Genomic DNA, 18,950 nt, shown 5'->3' with positions numbered 1-18,950 from the left:
ACAATACTCCCAACTTGAGGATGCCTCCTAACTGGGCCCAGTTTCTCCAGGTACTTCTGATGGAACTCTTGCAATACGTCCAGAATGTGCATGTTCTCTGCCCAGTCCCAAGACCACCACTCCAGACTGTAGTCTTCCCAGTCCGCCAGGTACTGGAGCCTTCCTCTAACTTGCTGAGATGAGGATTCAGTGGACCAAATACTCCTCCTGTCCGAGAACTGTTAGAGGTTGGAGCGATTTGGTTATAGGCTCTAGGTGTAGGGCTTTAAAAGTGTGAGGTGAAAAGGTGGATCTTCGAGGACTCAAGCAACTGTAGCCTGAAGGTCACTGTGTTTATCCATTCTATAATCTTGAAGGGGCCCAGGCATTGGAAATCTAGTTTGGCAAATGAGTAGTTTGATTTAAGGTTCTGGGCAGAGAGCCATACCATGTCCCTATGGCCAGATTGGGGACAGCTTGGTGGTCTTGGTCCTTGTAGTGTTTTATAGGCTTCTTTGGCAGGCTTCACGTGTTCCATGAGCTCTTGGTGCACCCAATATATGTTGAGGGCTAAATCCACAGTGGCTGGTGCTGGGGAACTTATGGGTACGTATGTGTGAAAGTGGGAGAGAAAGCCATAGTTTGCAAAGAAGGGGCTATATTGGGTCTGGTATGTGTTTGTAGTCAATAAAACATTTTGTCAAATAACTAACTCAGTTGACATTTTATTTAAGACAATCAGGCAATATTTAATACAGCGCTGTGCAGAGAAAGGAAATATACATATCAGTCTCTGTAATGGAGAAGTGATAGTTAATGGTTAATCAGTGCACTTCTGTTTAAATTCCTTAAAATCACCCTTTATATATACATTTAGAACCCAGAAAAATCCTCATGCTTTTCCCAGAGTTGGTTTTGCTGACATTTTGCTTATTTGAATATTCTTAACCTTAACTAATCAATAAGTTAATAACGTCTGTAACCATATTTAGCTCTTAATGACTTGGACGTTAGTCAACACGTAACTTAATGGTTTGCTGTTACATTGATTCCGGAACACATCCACTATACCAAATGCTCCTTGTCCATTTTGTCAGTTACTAACTTTATCAGTTACCATGCATGTATGTGTATCCCTTAACAATTATGTCATTTTGTCCATTACAACAAACATGTATAATAATAGGCACCCCTTTATATACAATGGGTGCTCACAGACCAAGAAAAAATGACCTATTGACTGTGAAGTTCTTTTCATGTAATTATAAACACAAGGTATAGTAGGACTTTGGCTCATCTAGAAAGAATCAGTGGGTCATGGTTAAGGTTAAGATTTTGTCACAATTATTTTTAGTAAAAGTTATGCATAGGTGGGGGGCAATAAACAAAAATGCATGGGAGCCCGTGACCTGTCTGCAACTTTTACTAAAAATAACCAGGGGGAGGAATGACAGCTGGAGCCTCATGGGAGCAGACTGACAGCCTGAGCTCCACCACCAAGGGAGGGGGCACAGCCCCAGCCCAAGCCGTGGGGCGGGGGCGCACAGACCTGGCTCCAACCCCAGCTACAGCCACTAACAGCTGAAGCCAAAGAAGTCATAGAAGTCCATTAAAAACACAGAATCAGTGACCTCCAGAACTAAACCGTGTCCTCAGTTATGGTGGTGTGGTTTAATTATGAACAGGTCAAGGTGTAGATTGCATTGTTGGAATAGCACATCAGGGAAGGCTAATCGTCCTGGTGGTAACTGAGAAAACAATAAAGATACCGCACCAAGATTTGATTCTCTCTCTCTGTTTGCCCATTGGTCTTTGGGTGATAAGTGAGTCTCTCACCTCAGCCAATCTGAGAAATTCCCATCAGAATCAAGAAATGAACAGGGACCCTGGTGAGATACAATGCCTGTCTGTAACCCATTGTAATGGAAAACATTTTCTAGGAAGAGTGAAGCTGGGTCCCAATGTGGTAGGAAAGGTGCAGTTTGGGATGAAGTGTGCCATCTTTGTTAGCAGATCAGTGCCAGGACCGGCGCCAGGGTTTCTCGCGCCCTAGGCGCACGGCCATTTCACCGCCCCCCGCACTGATCCCGCGGCTCCGGTGGAGCTGCTGCAGGCATTCCTGTGGAGAGTCCGCTGGTCTGTGGCTTCGATGGAGCTGCCGCAGGCATGCCTGCAGGAGGTCCACTGGAGCCGCGGGAGTAGCCGACCGTCTGCAGGCATGCCTGCGGCAGCTCTGCCGGAGCCGCGGACCAACGGACCCTCCGCAGGCATGACTGCGGCAGGTCAACCGGAGCCGCCTGCCACCCCCCCGGCAAAATGCTGCCCCCCAATAATCCTGGCTCCCTAGGCGATTGCCTAGGTTGCCTAAACGGTAGCGCCGGCCCTGATCAGTGCACCCAGGATTAATGTGTATTCTTGTGAGCATGACATTTCTGCAATTAAATCCATTGATATAGTATACAAAGGCTGCAGATGTGTGGGTAGAGGTTGGAGAAGACCTAGCCATTTTGATTGTAGGTTCATGGTATGGGCACATTTGTAAATGGTTTTGAGTAGTCTGCGTGAATCAGGATGAGTGCTGAGAGGAATGCTTTATTTAGTTCATCAAAGGCTGTCTGAGCCTATGTGAACCAGGGAAACTGAGCTCCCTTGTGCAAGAACACTGTTATGGGTGCAACCAGGCTAGAGAATCCTTTAATTAATTGCTTTTAGAAATTAGCGAACCGCAGGAATTGCTGCACCCTTCATATCTTCTTGGCTGCAGCCCAGTTGGATATTTCCACCACTTTATGTGGGTTCCCGGTGTATTCCTCAGGTGAAAAGATATATCACCGTGACCTTATCAAGCTTTTCTCAAGCTTCATGCATAGGTGGTTTTGGCAGAGTCTCTCCAAGACAATGCGCACGTGATGATTGTGGAGCCCAGAGAGAATGAGGATCTCATCCAGGTAAATGATGACAAACTGGTCCAGCATATCCCTAATATGTCATTTATGAAATGCTGGAAGATTGCCAGAGCACCCAAACAGTATGACCAAATATTTATAGTTGCCATACCTGGTACAGAAGATGGTCTTCTATTCATCTCCTTGCTAGATAACTCACCAGGTTATAAGCTCCATGGAGGTTCAACTTTGTGAAGATCATGGAAGAGCGGAGTCTTTCAAACAGCTCATTTATAAGCGGTAAGAGGTACCAGTTTCAGAGTGTAATCAGTAGTCCACACAAGGCTGGAAAGAACCATCTTTCTTCACCACAAAGAAGACGGGGATTCTGCTGGGGACGTGGTGGGGCAAATGAACCCCTTCTGCAGGTTTTAGTCAAAATAGCTCCGAAATAACTATACTTCAGGTTCAGAGAGGGAGGACCTCTGCTCTTGGCTAGAAGTTGATGGGGCAGTCGTAGCTCCGAGGGGGCAGTAGGGCATTGGCTTTCTTTTTGCGGAACACATCGACATAGTACTGCTATTTAACAGGAATCCACAGAGCTTTTGAGTGTTGTCATGGTGATTGTTGGGTCGCCTTTGCATCCTGTCTTCATGTCTCTGAATTCTTTGGAGGACCAAGTAAACCACAAAAGGTTTCTGAGCTCAAGTTAGCTCTCAGAAAACAAGACTATTGGAAAAATGAGAGATCAAAGCACACCATGTCTGAGTGCCAGTAGATGCATGGGTCATGGGAGATGAGCCAGGGGATGCCAGTGTCAATTGATGAATGCAGTGAATGAATTAGCTCAAACTGGAGGACTTCTCAGTAGCCTCAGGGGTAGTTAACTCTAAGGGAACCATCTGGTCCTCACAAAAGGAATGACAGCTCTGTGGACTTCACTAACTTGGGGGAGTCGTTGTGCTGGGTGGAGATATTGTGTGCTTGGGCAAATTCCAGATCCATGAATTTGCCTGAGGTTCTGAATCCACCAGCTACTCTAGGTTGGTGTCAGGCATCACAGGGTGCCATAGCTGGAAAGGGAGTTGAAGATGTGTTGGTTGCTGATTGGCTATCGTGAAAGTACCGGTGGATGAGAATAGGCATGGACTGCTGGGGTGAGGGGAAAGATGTAAACCCAGCCCTGATCCACATAGGTCCAATGCCCAGTGTCAATTCCTCTATGTGTCAGAGAGGCAGGGCTGGACCTGATTGACTTGCTTGGGCTCAAGCAATGGAGGAGGGAATGGTGGTGGGGGAATGGAGCTGGAGCCAGCAGGGCTGGCAGGAGCCAAGAGGACCATCATTTTTTCTCGGTAGCATTCGTCGATTTTGATAACTAGGTTGAGTAAGGCAGCCAGGCAGGATGGCGATTCCGCCTGTGCCAATTCATCTTTAATATTACCATTTAGGCCAAGCCAGAAATGATAACACTAGATGTCTCCTACCAAGCATCGGAACTCTGCTGCATATTTAGCAACTGGCCAGCATCCCCTACTGCAAAACCTCACGTGCAGCTTCAGCTGTATGCTCATGACTTGGGTCATTGAAAATCACCACCATAGCTCAAATAAAGTCCTTAAATCGGCCCAGAAGTGGGCTTGATTTTTCCAGAAGCGGAGATGCCCACGCCAGAGCCTCCCAGGTAAGCAGGCTGATAATTAGTCCCACTTGGGCTTGGTCAGTGGGGTACAACTGTGGGCATAGCAGAAATAGGAGCCAACATTGATTTAGGAACCCATGAAACATGATGATTTTCATTGAACTTATCAGGCAGAGAGAGTTTGGGCTCATGAGGAGCGGGGGTTGGAACCGAAAGCACAGCTTGAGCTTGCAGGATTGTGTTCTATGCCTTCAGAGTGGTAACCCGGGCCTGCAAGATCTGTCGGGCTCCGATTATTTCCATCAGAGAGGTATTGGCCTTTGTAGGATCCAGGCTAACCATATCCGTTCTAGTTCCCTGGTTTTTTGGGCTGCTAAAACTGTCATAAATTGGGACATGGCAGTCATGCCTAGCAACTGGAGAAGGAGGCAAATCTGGTGGTTAGGAACAAAGTGAGAGCAAGGCTGGGAACAAGCAAACACAGGAGCTATCACAGCCATGGGTGAATGTTTTGAGCAGCTACCAAACTGTTGCGGCTACTGGGCTCAAGAGCTGATTTGCTGACTCTCTTCCCACCGGTCAGGCTGTCATAAACAGATAGTTAAGGGTTAATGTCTCTTTTACCTGTAAAGGGTTAACAAACAGGGAACCAAAAACACCTGACCAGAGGACCAATCAGGAAACAAGATACTTTCAAATCTCAGTGGAGGGAAGCCTTTGTTTGTGTTTTTTGGGTTTTGTTTTGTTCTCTCTGGGTCCTGGAAGGGACTAGACATGCAACCAGGTTTCTTGCCAATCTCCCTGCTACAGTCTCTTATATATTCAGAATAGTGAATATTAAGTAGGAAAGGCGGTTATAGTCTTTTAATTGTTTTCTGTATTTGCAAATGTGTAGTTTGCTGGAAGTATTTTAAATTGTATTTTGCTGGGGGGAGGCTTCTTTCTAGTGGTTATAAGCTGAAAGACTCTGTAACTTTTACCATCTAAATTACAGAGACAACTTTTACTTTTATTTTCTTTCTTTTTATTAAAAGTTTTGCTTTTTAAGACCTGTTTGATTTTTTCTCCTTGTTGAAGCTCAACCAGACAGCCTGCTACAAGCTAGCTGCGCTCGTTAAGTTGCCTGGTGACTGGCTCTGCTGTAGGCCCTGATTCTTGACAGTACCTTTCTCATCCCAGTCACTATTGCTCTTTCTCTAACATTTCTGTCTGTCTACCCCTATGGTCCCCAAAGTGAGTTTTGCCCCCTCCGTCTTTCCAGCCCGTTAGTTCCTTCAGCTTCCAAAGAAGCTCACTCAAGTTGGGGCCTTCCCTTCCAATCTACACACATTTCCTGGAAAGTACCCTTAGTGCCAGCATTGCATATTCCCAAATGCCAATTTACCATTATTTAATTAGTTGTAAATATGGTCGGTTCTCTAAGATAGTCAACATGCAGCTGATTGGTAATGATAATTCTGAGCAACTGTCACTGTGTTGTGTTAATTTGCAGCAGATAAAATGATTAAACCTGTATCAGTCATTTGTATTACAGAAAGTTATCAAAGGGAAAGTCTCTACTTGCTTTGAAAATTAAAATCTCAGTCTTGCCTTGATATTTTCCCATGTTTTTCTATGCTTTTCAATGACAAAGAAAACCAATAGTCTAATCCAGTTGACATAAATCCAGTTCTTATAGTGGTTGTCAAAAAAAAAAATCTGTTTTCCAACAAACACACTACATATATGCCAGTTTTTCCTGTTCTAAGTACAAGGAGAAAACGGAGCAAATGCTGACTATTTAATAGTGATTACTGGGATTAAATAAGTTTCCAAAAACATTAACAATGACTTAATGTATTGTATTGTTGGGTTTTTGACACTGCAAAAGTTATCCAAAGTAAATCCTTCCTATGTAAAAGGAATTGAAACATTATGTATGGAGTTCTCAGATGTGAAGAGAGAAACTATTCTATTTGCCTGGACATGCACAGATTTGGTTTGGCACTTGTGGTCTTCAATACTTAAGCATAGATATACGATATATAGATATATTGACCTTATGGAAATTGATACCCTATTTTTATAATATAGACTTTGAAACCTAACTAAAAACAGTGGAAGTAAAATTTGAATTCAGTAAAAATATTTATTTAACAAAAGAAAAGTTACAGCCATCAGCCACTTTCAAGAGATGAAAATGCAACAAAAACAGACCCAAGCACATTGTTTATAGATATTAAAGTAGCATAATGTACACTGCACCGTAGATAATTGCATTCTATCTACAGCAGTTTCCCCTGTAGTTTATTTGCATCAATTATTCTTCAGTTATCCTCCTGGCTGCCATGTTTCTTTTCAAAGCTACTTCATTTCAGTGGTGAGTGAAACAATACCTAGGTATATTGAACATTATGTATAGGGTCCTACCAAATTCAGGATCCATTTTGATCAATTTAACAGACAGAGATTTAAAATTGGTCAGTTTCATGATTTCAGCTCTTTACATCTGAAATTTCACAGTGTTGTAACCATGGCAGTCCCAACCTAAGAGGTACCTGGAAGTAGGTCTAATCTCCCTAACACACACCCTCTCCTCAGAGCTACCATGCAAAGGAAGGACAAGTACTGTCTCTCCTCAGCCCAGCAGGGACTCACAGCTAAGAGCTCCATGGGTAGGGAACTTCCAGGAGCAGGGGGATATCAGACCCACCTCCACAAAAGTCCTCCTGCTGCAGGAACTTCTGGGGATGGAGCTTCCTGCAGCAAGGGGAGGAACTCTAAGGTGGGTCTGCTCTCCCCCTGAAGGTAAGAATGGCCGTGCAGGGGAAGGACAAGTCCTCTCCCAGCCCAGCCAGGACTTGCAGCTAGGAGTCCCCTGACTGGGGTTCTCCCAGCAACAAGGGGGAGATCAGATTTCACAGGGAAGGGCTTATTTCACAGTCAGTGACAAATTTTTCATGGCCGTGAAATTGGTAGGGCCCTAATTATGTAATATGTTTTGTGCTACTGTGAAATGAAAAACACTGAATAAGATACTCTTAACTTGCTAATTCCAATATTTTACTTGTATAAAGGCTGAAGAAATAACTTTAACAATTGGTCAAGCATTTGACCTGGCTTACAGGAAATTTCTGGAATCTGGAGGAAAAGATGTTGAAACAAGAAAACAGATTGCAGGGTTACAGAAAAGAGTAAGTCATATATATTTGTTGCTTCTCATGATGAAAATTATATACTATTGTATATACAGATTTCTGTGAAGTATGCTGGAGCATAGGTTGCAGTACTATACTGTACTAAGGACAGAAGATTATTAAGAGACTCCAGAAACACTAAAAAAGAGGACAATCATCTATGAAATAATACAGTGTGCATCTTTCCTCATCCTGAACATTCACAAGTGCTAAGAAATTTATTACATTATCAAATAAAATGAGGCATTTGTGTCAATTATTAAATACAATTACTAACTTTTTGGTAATTAGTTTGTCATATACAGTTAAGAAGAGCAGATATCAGATAAATAAAGAAATGAAAATGTTACTCATGATTTATAGCTAAAATTAGATACATCAGAGGATGAGCCTCCCAGTAGCTGTTACAATGACTGTTTGTTTTTTTAGATTCAAGAACTAGAAACTGAAAATATAGAACTGAAAAATAAGGTACAAGATTTGGAGAACCAGTTAAGAATAAATCAAATACATACATCTCCAGTGAGTACATGGATACAACTATGTTTTCCAGCCAAGACTGGTATAACTTAAAATTATTTAACAACATCTTTGTGTTCTGATAACAAATACAGAATTCACACTATTTCTGATTATTGTAATTAACACACTATAATCCTATATTTAAGTAACAGTAAGATTGTGACAAACCAAGAATTGTAGGAAATTTAAAAGTTATATTCAATAAATGATGCTTCCTTAACTCAGCCTGTTGTGCCCAGATGTTGCTGTATATATGCAAACTCATTTTTCTCAGACACACAAGCAGACTACCTAAAGATGAAGAGAAAAGTCCTGTGTCCAGAGGATCTGGTTCAGTGTGCCAACCCTGCGCTTTGTAACTCAGGATTTCTTAATAACTTTCTGTCACAAACATACCGTTACTTACATCTATTGTTTTGTCTATAACTGACTTCTTGTCTTAACAAGTTTTATGTTCTTCTGAAATTCCCTACAGTTATCCTTGGAAATATTTTGCCTTCTTCAGAATCAGTGGATGTCAATTTTTATGGAATTTTTAAATGGCAGATTTAGATATCTAGTTAGTGAACTATTAAAAGTATCAGTTGTTTAGCAGACTGACCCTAATGGCTCTAAAGCAGTTATAGTTTATTGTATCCAAATATATTTACATAGCTGTAACAACAACAACAAAAAGTTGATGTGCGTATACAAGTCCTTATGAAAAGTATCTAGTTTTTAATCTAAATATAATTGATGAAATGCTGGTCCTATTGAAGTCAATTGAGACAGAATTACATCCCTTGAGTCTATATATTTGTCCAAGCAGAAAAATAATTTGCCAATTTTTATTTTTTTATTTTCTTAAGTCAGAGGGGTTTTTTTGTTTCTTTTTGGGTTATTTTTTTTAATTACAGAAGTATCCACACATTGTACAGTGCATTTGCTTTAATTTTTACAGTTTGTGTAAATTGAAATTTGGCCCTACCACATATTTTTAAAATGTGTTTTGGTTTTTTTTCATCGTTGCCAGCCTGAAACTCCATTAGTCCTAGTATCAGCCTTAAGTGGATGTTTACATTTTGATCCACAAAGCCCCCAGAGTCTGTTTATTATTGCAATGATAATTTATTAGTATTATCATACTGAAATGAAGTTCTGTGGAGGTCTGTCTCCATAATGTCGTCAAGTGTAATAGTAACATGTGACTGGAATGGATATGATTGTATATATGAAGGTCTTTCTTTCATAGGGACTTATATGAATTCCTCAGTGAAAACTGTAAATTGTATATGATTTCTGACTTACTATGCATTCAGTCAAAAGTACTAATCCCTCAGGCCAAATCCTCAACCTTTATTCAAGATTTTTTCTTATAAAAGTTGATCCTTTATTGGTAAACCTGATCATTCAATTTCTCTAATAGCAAAATCAGCTTTTATACTAACCCTGTGATAGATACATTCTTCGTATAAAAGAAACAAGAATAACAAAAAACAGTATTTTCCTGTTTAGCTTTTTGGTCCAGGAACCATATGTTCATTATGTGTGCATCCAGTGTTGATCACAATGGGACCGAAGTACCTGATGAGGCCTCTTAACACTTAAAGAATACAAATAACATATGCGATTGTAAATTGCAATTGTATAATGGCCAAATTATGCGCTTCACTGCTTATTATTGGCATTGTGGTAGCAATGTATATATGCTTTCTGCGTATTATTTCAATGTGACTTCTGGCACATGGTTCTGAGAACAGAATTTGACCCTTAGGACAGCTGTTATTTTGTGTGGTTGAATGCCTGTGAGGAAATCTGCAATACAGTCTCAAAAGTACTGATTTAAGCATTTTTGCACATTGTTTTCATTATTTTATTTGCTAGTGAATATAAGACACACAGATGTTAATATGACATTTACATTTAATACCCATTAATTACAAGAATAACATATTTAAATTTTATATTTTCAAAAAATCATCTCCAAAATGTTGAGTTTCAAATATAAGCATACTCTAATTTATTTGTTATTTCTTTAGATTGAACATTTAAAAAGAAAGAATTACCATACAGAAGTTCTAATAATTAGAATTAGCATATTATAGTTAGAAGAGGCACCAAAAAGTCCTGCATCATTCAGTTGTGATGAGCATATTATAGTTAGAAGAGGCACCAAAAACTTTGCAGGATGTGGACTGGTATGTGTTTAAGGCTAAATTATGCTTAGTCAAACAAGGAAATCTAAATTACTATGTTTTACAAAAGTAAAAGTAGAATGAATGTATCTTTTCTTGTATTCTCTATACATTTCTGTGCAGAACATTGGTGATGTTACTGAAAATAGTAATAAAAAGTAATCGCAGGATTTTGCTAAAATTACTTTATTGCACTTTTTTCACAGGAGAATTTTTAAATTCATAGGTCTAACCATTGGGAAATCTGCTTCCTCTTTTTTGCTTTTGTTTTTTTGTTTTTTAAATATATGACCTTTCTTGTGTTACTTTTTAATGAGCAGACACATTTTTCCAATTTGATGAAAATTTAACTTTCTGGGCAAAATATATTTCAAAGCCTGGACCTTTCTCAAAAAACTATCACATCTCAATAGCCAGCTAACCACTTCTAATAATCAGTGTGAAAAATGCAGCTTCTTTTTGTTAATTCTGCTCATTCCCCATTGAGATCTGTGCAGTGAACTTTATAAGGATATAATCTTGTAATGATGTAACACAGAAGAACTACTATATTCAGTCAGAAAAGTGTAAATCTAGTTTTGTTCATTCACATTTAAAATAGCAGATGAATTACTATGTTTTATATGCTATAAGTAAAGTATGGTAGATGATATGTATTATTAGGGGTTTCCTAATATGACTCAATAACACAAAGAGTTTGTAGTTGTTTGGGAGTACTAATCTTCATAGAAATTCACGGCATGTATCATAATTATTTCCTCTTGTGTTACAATGTGAAATAATATTTAAATTTTTAAGTATAAAATAATTTAAATACATACTAATAAATGTGTAGGAAAGATCCTTATGAAAAATCCTACATGTAAATTAGCAATACTTCAAACATCAGACTGTCAATTGTTTCAAAAAAAAAAAAAAGAAGAAGAAGAAGAAGAAACTAGCTGGCATAGTACATTATTGATCTATTAATATTTTTAAAACATATCCCAATTTTTAGAGGAGATTAAAACATCTGAATCCAATAAACTTAAACATTACTAAGTGAATTTTAAGTGGGCAGGACTTGGACCTGTATAAATATACATATTTATGGTTTGTTTTTCTTTCCATTTTTTGAAGTAATAATTTAAAAAACAATTCTTTTTAAAAGGTACCAGTGTCATGCTGGGTTTCTGACCCTCGTTTGGACATAATATCAAATAATTAGATCTATTCATATTTTCCATCATTTGGATATAACTATTTATATCTTTTCATAACATAGTATATATCAGTTTTATCTTTCAATCATTTTGTACATGGAGCTCCCATTAAAGTAAATTAGTGTTTACATGCTAAGAGACTGCAGGACTGAGACTTAATGCTTTGTCACTGTGCAATGCTATAATACCACGTGTGCTACTGTTGGAACCAGGCTACCCTCAGTGAGGCAGTAGCAGAGCTCTGCCCTCTTTCCTAGTTAGCCCCCAATTGGGTAGTCTCCTCCTTTTACGCCCCCTTCTCCACACCTGACAATGCTGGAGGTGTAGTCAGGAGGGTCCATTGCCTGTCCTTTAAACTCTTGTTGCCTTGGCACTGGTATTGTCTGATCCAAACTTATGTATTATACAGAATTATAAACTATTAAATTAACAAAACTCTAACAAAAATTATAATTTAACAATTCTTCATCTTTACATTTCAATATCAAAGTTCAGTATGTATCCTCATAACTAATTTTTATTTGAATGGGGAATTATGGGAAAACTGATGACCCTTTATGTCAGCATTTCTTATCTTCTTTAAATATGGGTTTTCAGAGACCTTTTACTCAAAGTCCAACATTATGTTTGTGAATTATTACCAAAAAAAAACCAAAAAACCAACCCAACACCCAACTTGTTAGTAATTGCCCCTGCATTGCATTTTGAGGGGTATCTCAATTTTGGGGCCTTACTCATCATTCCCCAACAGTTCTCTCACGTGCAGGTGAATGGGAAGAAATGAGGAGTGGTTCCTACTTGTTCTAATTCCACATCTGCTCCTGGGACAGTGCAGCTGTGCACTGTCTCATGTACAGGGCTTCTGGCAAAGCTACAATTGAGCTCTATGTGAATATCCTTTTGATCAAGAGGTTTGGAGCATTCACAGACTCAAAGGCCAGTGCCCTATCCACTAGACAAACTAGATACCATTAACTTAGGTTTGAGCAGAGACTGGGAATGGCTCAGTGATTACACTAATTGAATCTATTTCCCCATGTTAAAGTATCCTCACACCTTCGTGTCAACTGTCCGAAATGGGCCATCTTGATTATCACTTCTAAAGTTTTCCTCCCCTGCTGATAATAGTTTCTCTTAATTAATTAGTCTCTTACAGTTGGTATGGGTACTTCCACCTTTTCATGTTCTCTGTATGTATAAATATCTTCTTACTGTCTGTTCCATTCTATGCATCCGATTAAGTGGGGCGGTAGCCCATGAAAGCTTATGCTCAAATAAATTCGTTAGTCTCTAAGGTGCAACAAGTACTCTTGTTCTTTTTGCTGATACAGACTAACACGAATGCTACTCTGAAACCTATCTTTAATTATTAAATATTAACCTGATTCTATCTTGTTGACCTCTCCCAAGTAAAGGTATGGATTTGGCAGGTATCAGTATGGCAAAGTATTGACTGGACTGGTGACCTGACTCAGCTCTACCTCTTGAGGAATTTTTTCGTTAACTATGAAGTACATACGCTATGTGGTTTCCAGATTTCTTCCCCTTCTCCCCAGATTCCTATGTCCTTAACTCAGCCTGTTGTGCCCAGATGTTGCTGTATATATGCAAACTCATTTTTCTCACACACACAAGCAGACTACCTAAGGAATACTGAATTCTCTTAGAAAATTCTCCCAGGAACAGTTTTTTAAATCTTTGTTTAGGGATTTCTTCAGCACGAAAAAGAATTGACCAAAACCAGTCATCTTTTTTGAAGGCCCAGCAAGTGAACTTGAGTTGTTACGGGACAACTTTCCATATAGAGGATACATAACTGACCTGAGTATGATCATCATTCCAGTCAAGTCAGAGCAGGTAGTCAAGGTAGCATGAGGTCAGCTCTTCCTCCTGCCCAGCCCAGCAAGTCCTACCCATGGATGGATTGGAGGGCCACATATCAAGTAAAATGGGGGATATCATTCTGATATAGGATACAATGTAAAAGAGTAGATAAAATGGAACATTGTTACATTTTTTTTTTGAGAGGAGTGCTGACAATCTGATATTAACACAGCTGTGTTAACTTCAAAAGTGATTGGATACTCAAAACAGTATGTAATCAAATAATGTCTTTGAGTTTAGGGGTTGTAATTTTGTATGGAATATGTAGGATTAAATTTCCATCAAGTTGCATCTCAAAAGTCTAGTCACAGGACACTACAAGTATAAACAGATATGTTCTATTTTTCTTAGATCAACCTAACAGGTTAACTGCATTTTACGGATACATATACATTTACTTTGGTTTTGGTTTGTTTTTTTTCTGATTTGTCTTCATTATATTAAATTAGCATGATAGTTAAAGAAAAGTAAAGACATATGCTCCATTAAAACCATTTGTTTTACTTAATGTTAAGGATGTGCTAATTCTTATTATCATGATTTAAAGTACTAGTTCTCTTCCACTTTTTAAAATATTTGCTTTTTGCCTGTAGTGAATCTGAAGGATGTAAAAGGATGTAAGTATATGTGTATTTAGCTCTCAAGAATGACCTGAGATATATTAAACATTCTGGGCTAGATTCTCATATGAAGTCCTGTTAAATAATCCTTTTAACTTCATTGGCACTGTTTGTAGATTGAGGTGCTACTCAGCAGAAGTAAAAATAGCAGACTGTGGCCTTTGTGGTAAATTTTAGTGATCAGGACTTGAATGTGTGATCTTTGTATCACATATTAAAAGGTTCTTTTCAGTCCCTCAAATTTAATTCCTTCAGTCTCTTGCCTTTCTTTGTAGAGTGTGATGTTGGGAAGTGACTGAGACTATTTTACTCTCAGATTCTCAAGGTAGATTGTGACTCCAATAATCTGCCCTTCTTATATATGGAGAGCTCACATTAATTTCAGTGGGTGTTCTATGCATGTAGGAAGAACTGAATCTTGGTGCTAAGATTTATAGAACAGATCTAAGGGAAACATTTTATCTTAAAGCTATACAGCTATGTGTATAATTGCTATTTCTAATTAATGCTGATCATTTTCAGTGATATGAAGAATACTAGTGAGAATGAGATGCTCACTGTAATAAAGGTTTTTAGATTTTTAAAAACTGATAGTCTCACAATGTTGTAGTAGAAGTAAAAGGTTTTCCCTTTAGGTGCTAATATAATGTAAAGCTGCAGGTTTTTTTACAAGAGCAAAGGTTCCTAGTCAAACAGAAGACAGTTACTGATATTCAAATTCTAACACCATGATTATTATTGATTTAATGTCATTAAAAGGTCTTTAAATTATAAGGACTAAGTCTTGACATTGCTATTTACATAATAATCCTACAAAATTCCCATGCGAAGAGGGAGGGCAGATTATGGTCCTTATGCCACACAGAGGCTTACATTTAGGCCTAAAATGAGAAAAGACTACTCTACTAAACTTCACATATATTACTTTGTCTCTTTTCAAATAAAGGTTGCTGCTATGTATGCTTGAATTTATTGCAAGAGTTCTACTCTGTGAGGGAAGACAGATGTATGTCTCTGCATGGGTGATGTTGTGTGACATTCTGCATGTAAACTTCTAAAAGCTAAAATTTGTTATTTCTTAACTGCCTGGCAGTTGAAATTTAGAAACCAAAAAAAATTGCTATTGAGAACCCTGGAAAAGTTCACATGGTATCACAGAGCAAAATCTTACTAGTGCTTTCTTCTCTTATCTAGAGCCCCTGAAACAAGTGGGAATGGTCTGTTATTTGTCCATTGTAATCAAGTCCTGTTTTAACACATGGCATGGACATGTGAAATGCAACACAAAATTGTTTATTTGATGATGGAAAAAAAATAGAAACAAGACTTCCCTAAATATTTTAGGTAAGGTTAGAGACAAGTCAGGTGGAGACAAGTGGAAACTAAACAACTGGAAAGTAAAATATACATTTTAAATGGACTTATTTAAAAGAGTGGAAATGTAGAAAAACAGCAGAAAATGAGTTTGATATGGGCACGTTATTTCTTAAACAATCCAGTCAACTCAAACTATGATCTAGTGAAGTGGTTCTCAACCTGCAACCCACAGGCCGCTTGCAACCCAATCAGCACAGAGAGGCAGCCTATGTAACATTCTTAGGGCCATACAGGTAGTATTGGATGCATCCCACATAACACATTGCGGGCCACATATGGTCAATAGGTTGAGAACCATTGATCTAGTGAGTTTCAGTGAGTGATTAGATGAATTTATAATGCGATTGACTTCCTTTATAAAGTGTTTTGAGACCTACTGATGGAAAGCACTATATAAGAACTAGGTATTGTAATTGCACAGCATGTGCTCTGCTGATATAGGTAACCCAGTGAAACGACATGGAACCTGACAGCCACATAACTTGCAGTAATGGCAAATGCTAATAGAATGCATACCATATAATAATGTTATGCATTTATTGCATTTCACTGGAAGTTCCTGGCACAGAAGACATTGTGTCCTTTTGATAATGCAGATTATTAAGAAATCTGAGATCATATGTTGATCTGAGATGGAACACCAATTTGTAAGAAATTTGTATTAAATATATAAATAAAAGTGTAACTAGGAATGGGAGAACCTCATATTTACAGGTTCTAAATTACTATGTAACCTTTACAAAGGAATTCTTAAAACATTACTTTACAGATTCATTATCATATTTAGACCATTATTTCAGCATGGAGCTTCATTGGGGCTTTAAAGAGGCTTGTCTGAGGGAATTAAATAGAACTGCTCTGAAGTTATACAGCTCGGATACTGCTTTTCATGAGAATAAACTACAGTCCAGTGGAGTATGACCGAGAAAAAACTGTGTAAAAAACAATATAGTCCTGTGTTGCATGACAAAGATTTTTTCAAAAATATATTTTTAAAAGCTACTTCTTTTGGCCTAGGATTTTACAGAGCTGTAAATTCTAAGTATTTTAATTTTTCAAATTTATATGTAGCCCAATTTCATCCTGAGTGTAAATGGGTGGAAAACACTGATAGTAATGGAGTTTCACCTGTTTACACCTGGCATTAATTTGGCCCTAAGCTTTTAGCAGTGAATATATGACCTCTGATTCCCTTGTGTGAAATTCTGCTGTCACTTATTTAATCAACATCTATACCAGTACATGGTTATGGCGACTGCAATACCATCCAAGTTAACACTCTAATAATGCTATAATGTCCTGAAGTGAATTTGAATTGGAAAGGGGAAAACAACTTTCAAAATAAAATATCTCTAGTTGCATTCATACACCAAGGCATTCAAAGTAATGAGAACCAAGGCAGAAAGTCAAGAAGTATTTTGATTATGCAGTCAAATTGTTCAGCAAAAGAACAAAAAGAAAGTTAACCATCAAGTAGCGAGTCTTTTGCATGCATGTTTCGTTCATTATGGATTCTGTAACTTTATTATTTTTACTGTTTGAATTTATAGTCAGTACATTTCTAAAAAATTAAATCAGTTTCTGCATAATATTATTTTAAATTTTATTTTAGAATTCTGTCTATCAAAGCTGATAGTGATGATAAAAGCTTAAATAGTTGCTCACTATGATATTTAACTGTCAGTGGAGAAGTCTTATGCAAAATTGGTTAATACATTTGTTACCACTTCCTGAATAAGTCTGTGAGAAGTATTAGTAATACTATAACGTGGTCAGAAAGATGTGGTTTCCTTAGTTGGGACTAGACCCTTGGAGTTTCTGTACAATTATACTCCTGTGTGGCATTTGAACTGTTGGCATAGGGTGTTGCTGCTGGCTATTGGTGTTTTTTTCTCTGTTTCATGCAATCAGTCATTTGGGTATACAGCTAAAATTTCCATTACTCTTGTGTGTGTGCTGTTTACTTTTCCTCTGTGTTTTAGTGGTTTGGCAGTACATTAATCACTGGTCATTCTTCCATTTGGTCTTGATTATGTGGGAGCAATCTGATTTTCTCTTTATTGGTTTCATATGGTGGTGCTGCTTATGTTTGTATCACAATAAGAGTTTAGATACTGCTTTTGAGAGAACTTTCACACACAACCTCAGTGAATCCCTGAGTGCATCTATTTATTTTAAATAAACCTATTTTCATTATTCATAATATCTGAGTGTGCCTTTTTGCACTGTTGCTGCCTGAATCAATCTAGAAGGGGTCAGCTCTACCCACCAGCCTTCATGGGGATGTACAATTGATTGAAAGTGTAGTCATTCACAACCATGTTGACTCTCTCTCTTTCCATAGGAAGTTGTATACCAAGCCCTGGCTGACTGCTAAGGAACCAGCCAAACAGGCCTTGATCTAGAGACAGGAAGGATTATTTTTTTCAAATGTTGGATATTTTTTCAAGACATTCCTGGAGCATCTGCAAGCATTACAGGATCTGACTAACCAGAATTCCAGAATCAGAAAAAAAGAAACTGAAGGAAATGCCGTGACAGCCACAGAACCCCCTTGATGAGAATAAATAACAGGGAACAGTCAGGAAGGAAGGCAGTGTGTGAGAGAAGAGCAATACAAGGGAAGTAATAAAAGACGAAACCAACACAGGAGTAGAGGAAGAAACCAACCAATGTGGAAAATGGTGTCAGAGAGAGAAAAACAGACAGAAAAGATGTGTGCGCCTTTGGATCTCACTGCATCACAGGTGTCTGCTAATTCCTGGCCTGACCTTACCTTTGTTTAGTGTAAACAAAGGCCTGCTCAGGACTCTCCCCAGCCAGCCCCACTTTAGCTCTGTTTCTCTCTCTCTCTGCTAGATTCGGCACAGAAATTCAATATTTTTGAAGGGTTACCTTCACAACTGAAGGACAAATTAAGCAGCACAAAAATACACTTTTTTTAGGCCTGTATTTCCAATGTAGTTATTCTCATAGTGGAAGATTCCTGACAATGACAACCATAAATACAAATAAAAGTCTGTTTTCAGCAAATGAAAAGAAAAGGAGATTTGTTATAAACTGTTTCCAAAGATACTGAGCAGCAGGCACTGTCATTTTGTAAACTTAATGATCAACTCCTGCAATCTGAAATAGAAAGTCAAGAACTGCATCTCAGTTCAACAAGCATAAATCTGTTGTTGTGTCAAAGTTTAAATCAGGAAACAATTTGTGAAGCACCATTGAAGTTGCACCTGTAGTAGTAGCTGATGCTATTTCCAGATAAACTTTGCTTGAAACAAGCACAGCTGAAGACCTATAGATGAGCTACAAAGCCAAAGATCTCATAGATGATAGAAAACCAAAAAGCCCAAAGACCCTGTAGACAAGCAGGTCAACAATGAAGCAGGTCAAAGCAGACTTCCTGCTGAAATAGGTTTGACATTCCCATCTAATAAGTCACTTTCAAGATTGTTTTATCATCTGAGCTATTATGCATGCTTGTACTGA

General features: G+C 38.3%; 1 protein-coding gene across 7 annotated transcripts in view; it reads left to right on the top strand.

Moving 5' to 3' along the window:
• GULP1 (GULP PTB domain containing engulfment adaptor 1) overlaps window positions 1-18,950 on the top strand; it is a 294,443-nt gene that overhangs the window by 235,849 nt on the left and 39,644 nt on the right. For all 7 annotated transcript variants that reach the window (XM_050916432.1, XM_050916428.1, XM_050916434.1 and 4 more), the window contains 2 exons: window positions 7,563-7,679; window positions 8,112-8,204. In XM_050916432.1, coding sequence (XP_050772389.1) covers window positions 7,563-7,679; window positions 8,112-8,204 — 210 coding nt within the window. The remainder of the gene's footprint in view (window positions 1-7,562; window positions 7,680-8,111; window positions 8,205-18,950) is intronic.

The sequence above is a fragment of the Gopherus flavomarginatus genome, chromosome 10 (genome assembly GCF_025201925.1).
Source record: "Gopherus flavomarginatus isolate rGopFla2 chromosome 10, rGopFla2.mat.asm, whole genome shotgun sequence".
In the NCBI taxonomy this organism is placed as follows: domain Eukaryota; kingdom Metazoa; phylum Chordata; order Testudines; family Testudinidae; genus Gopherus; species Gopherus flavomarginatus.
This window is presented reverse-complemented; position numbering and strand designations above follow the sequence as displayed.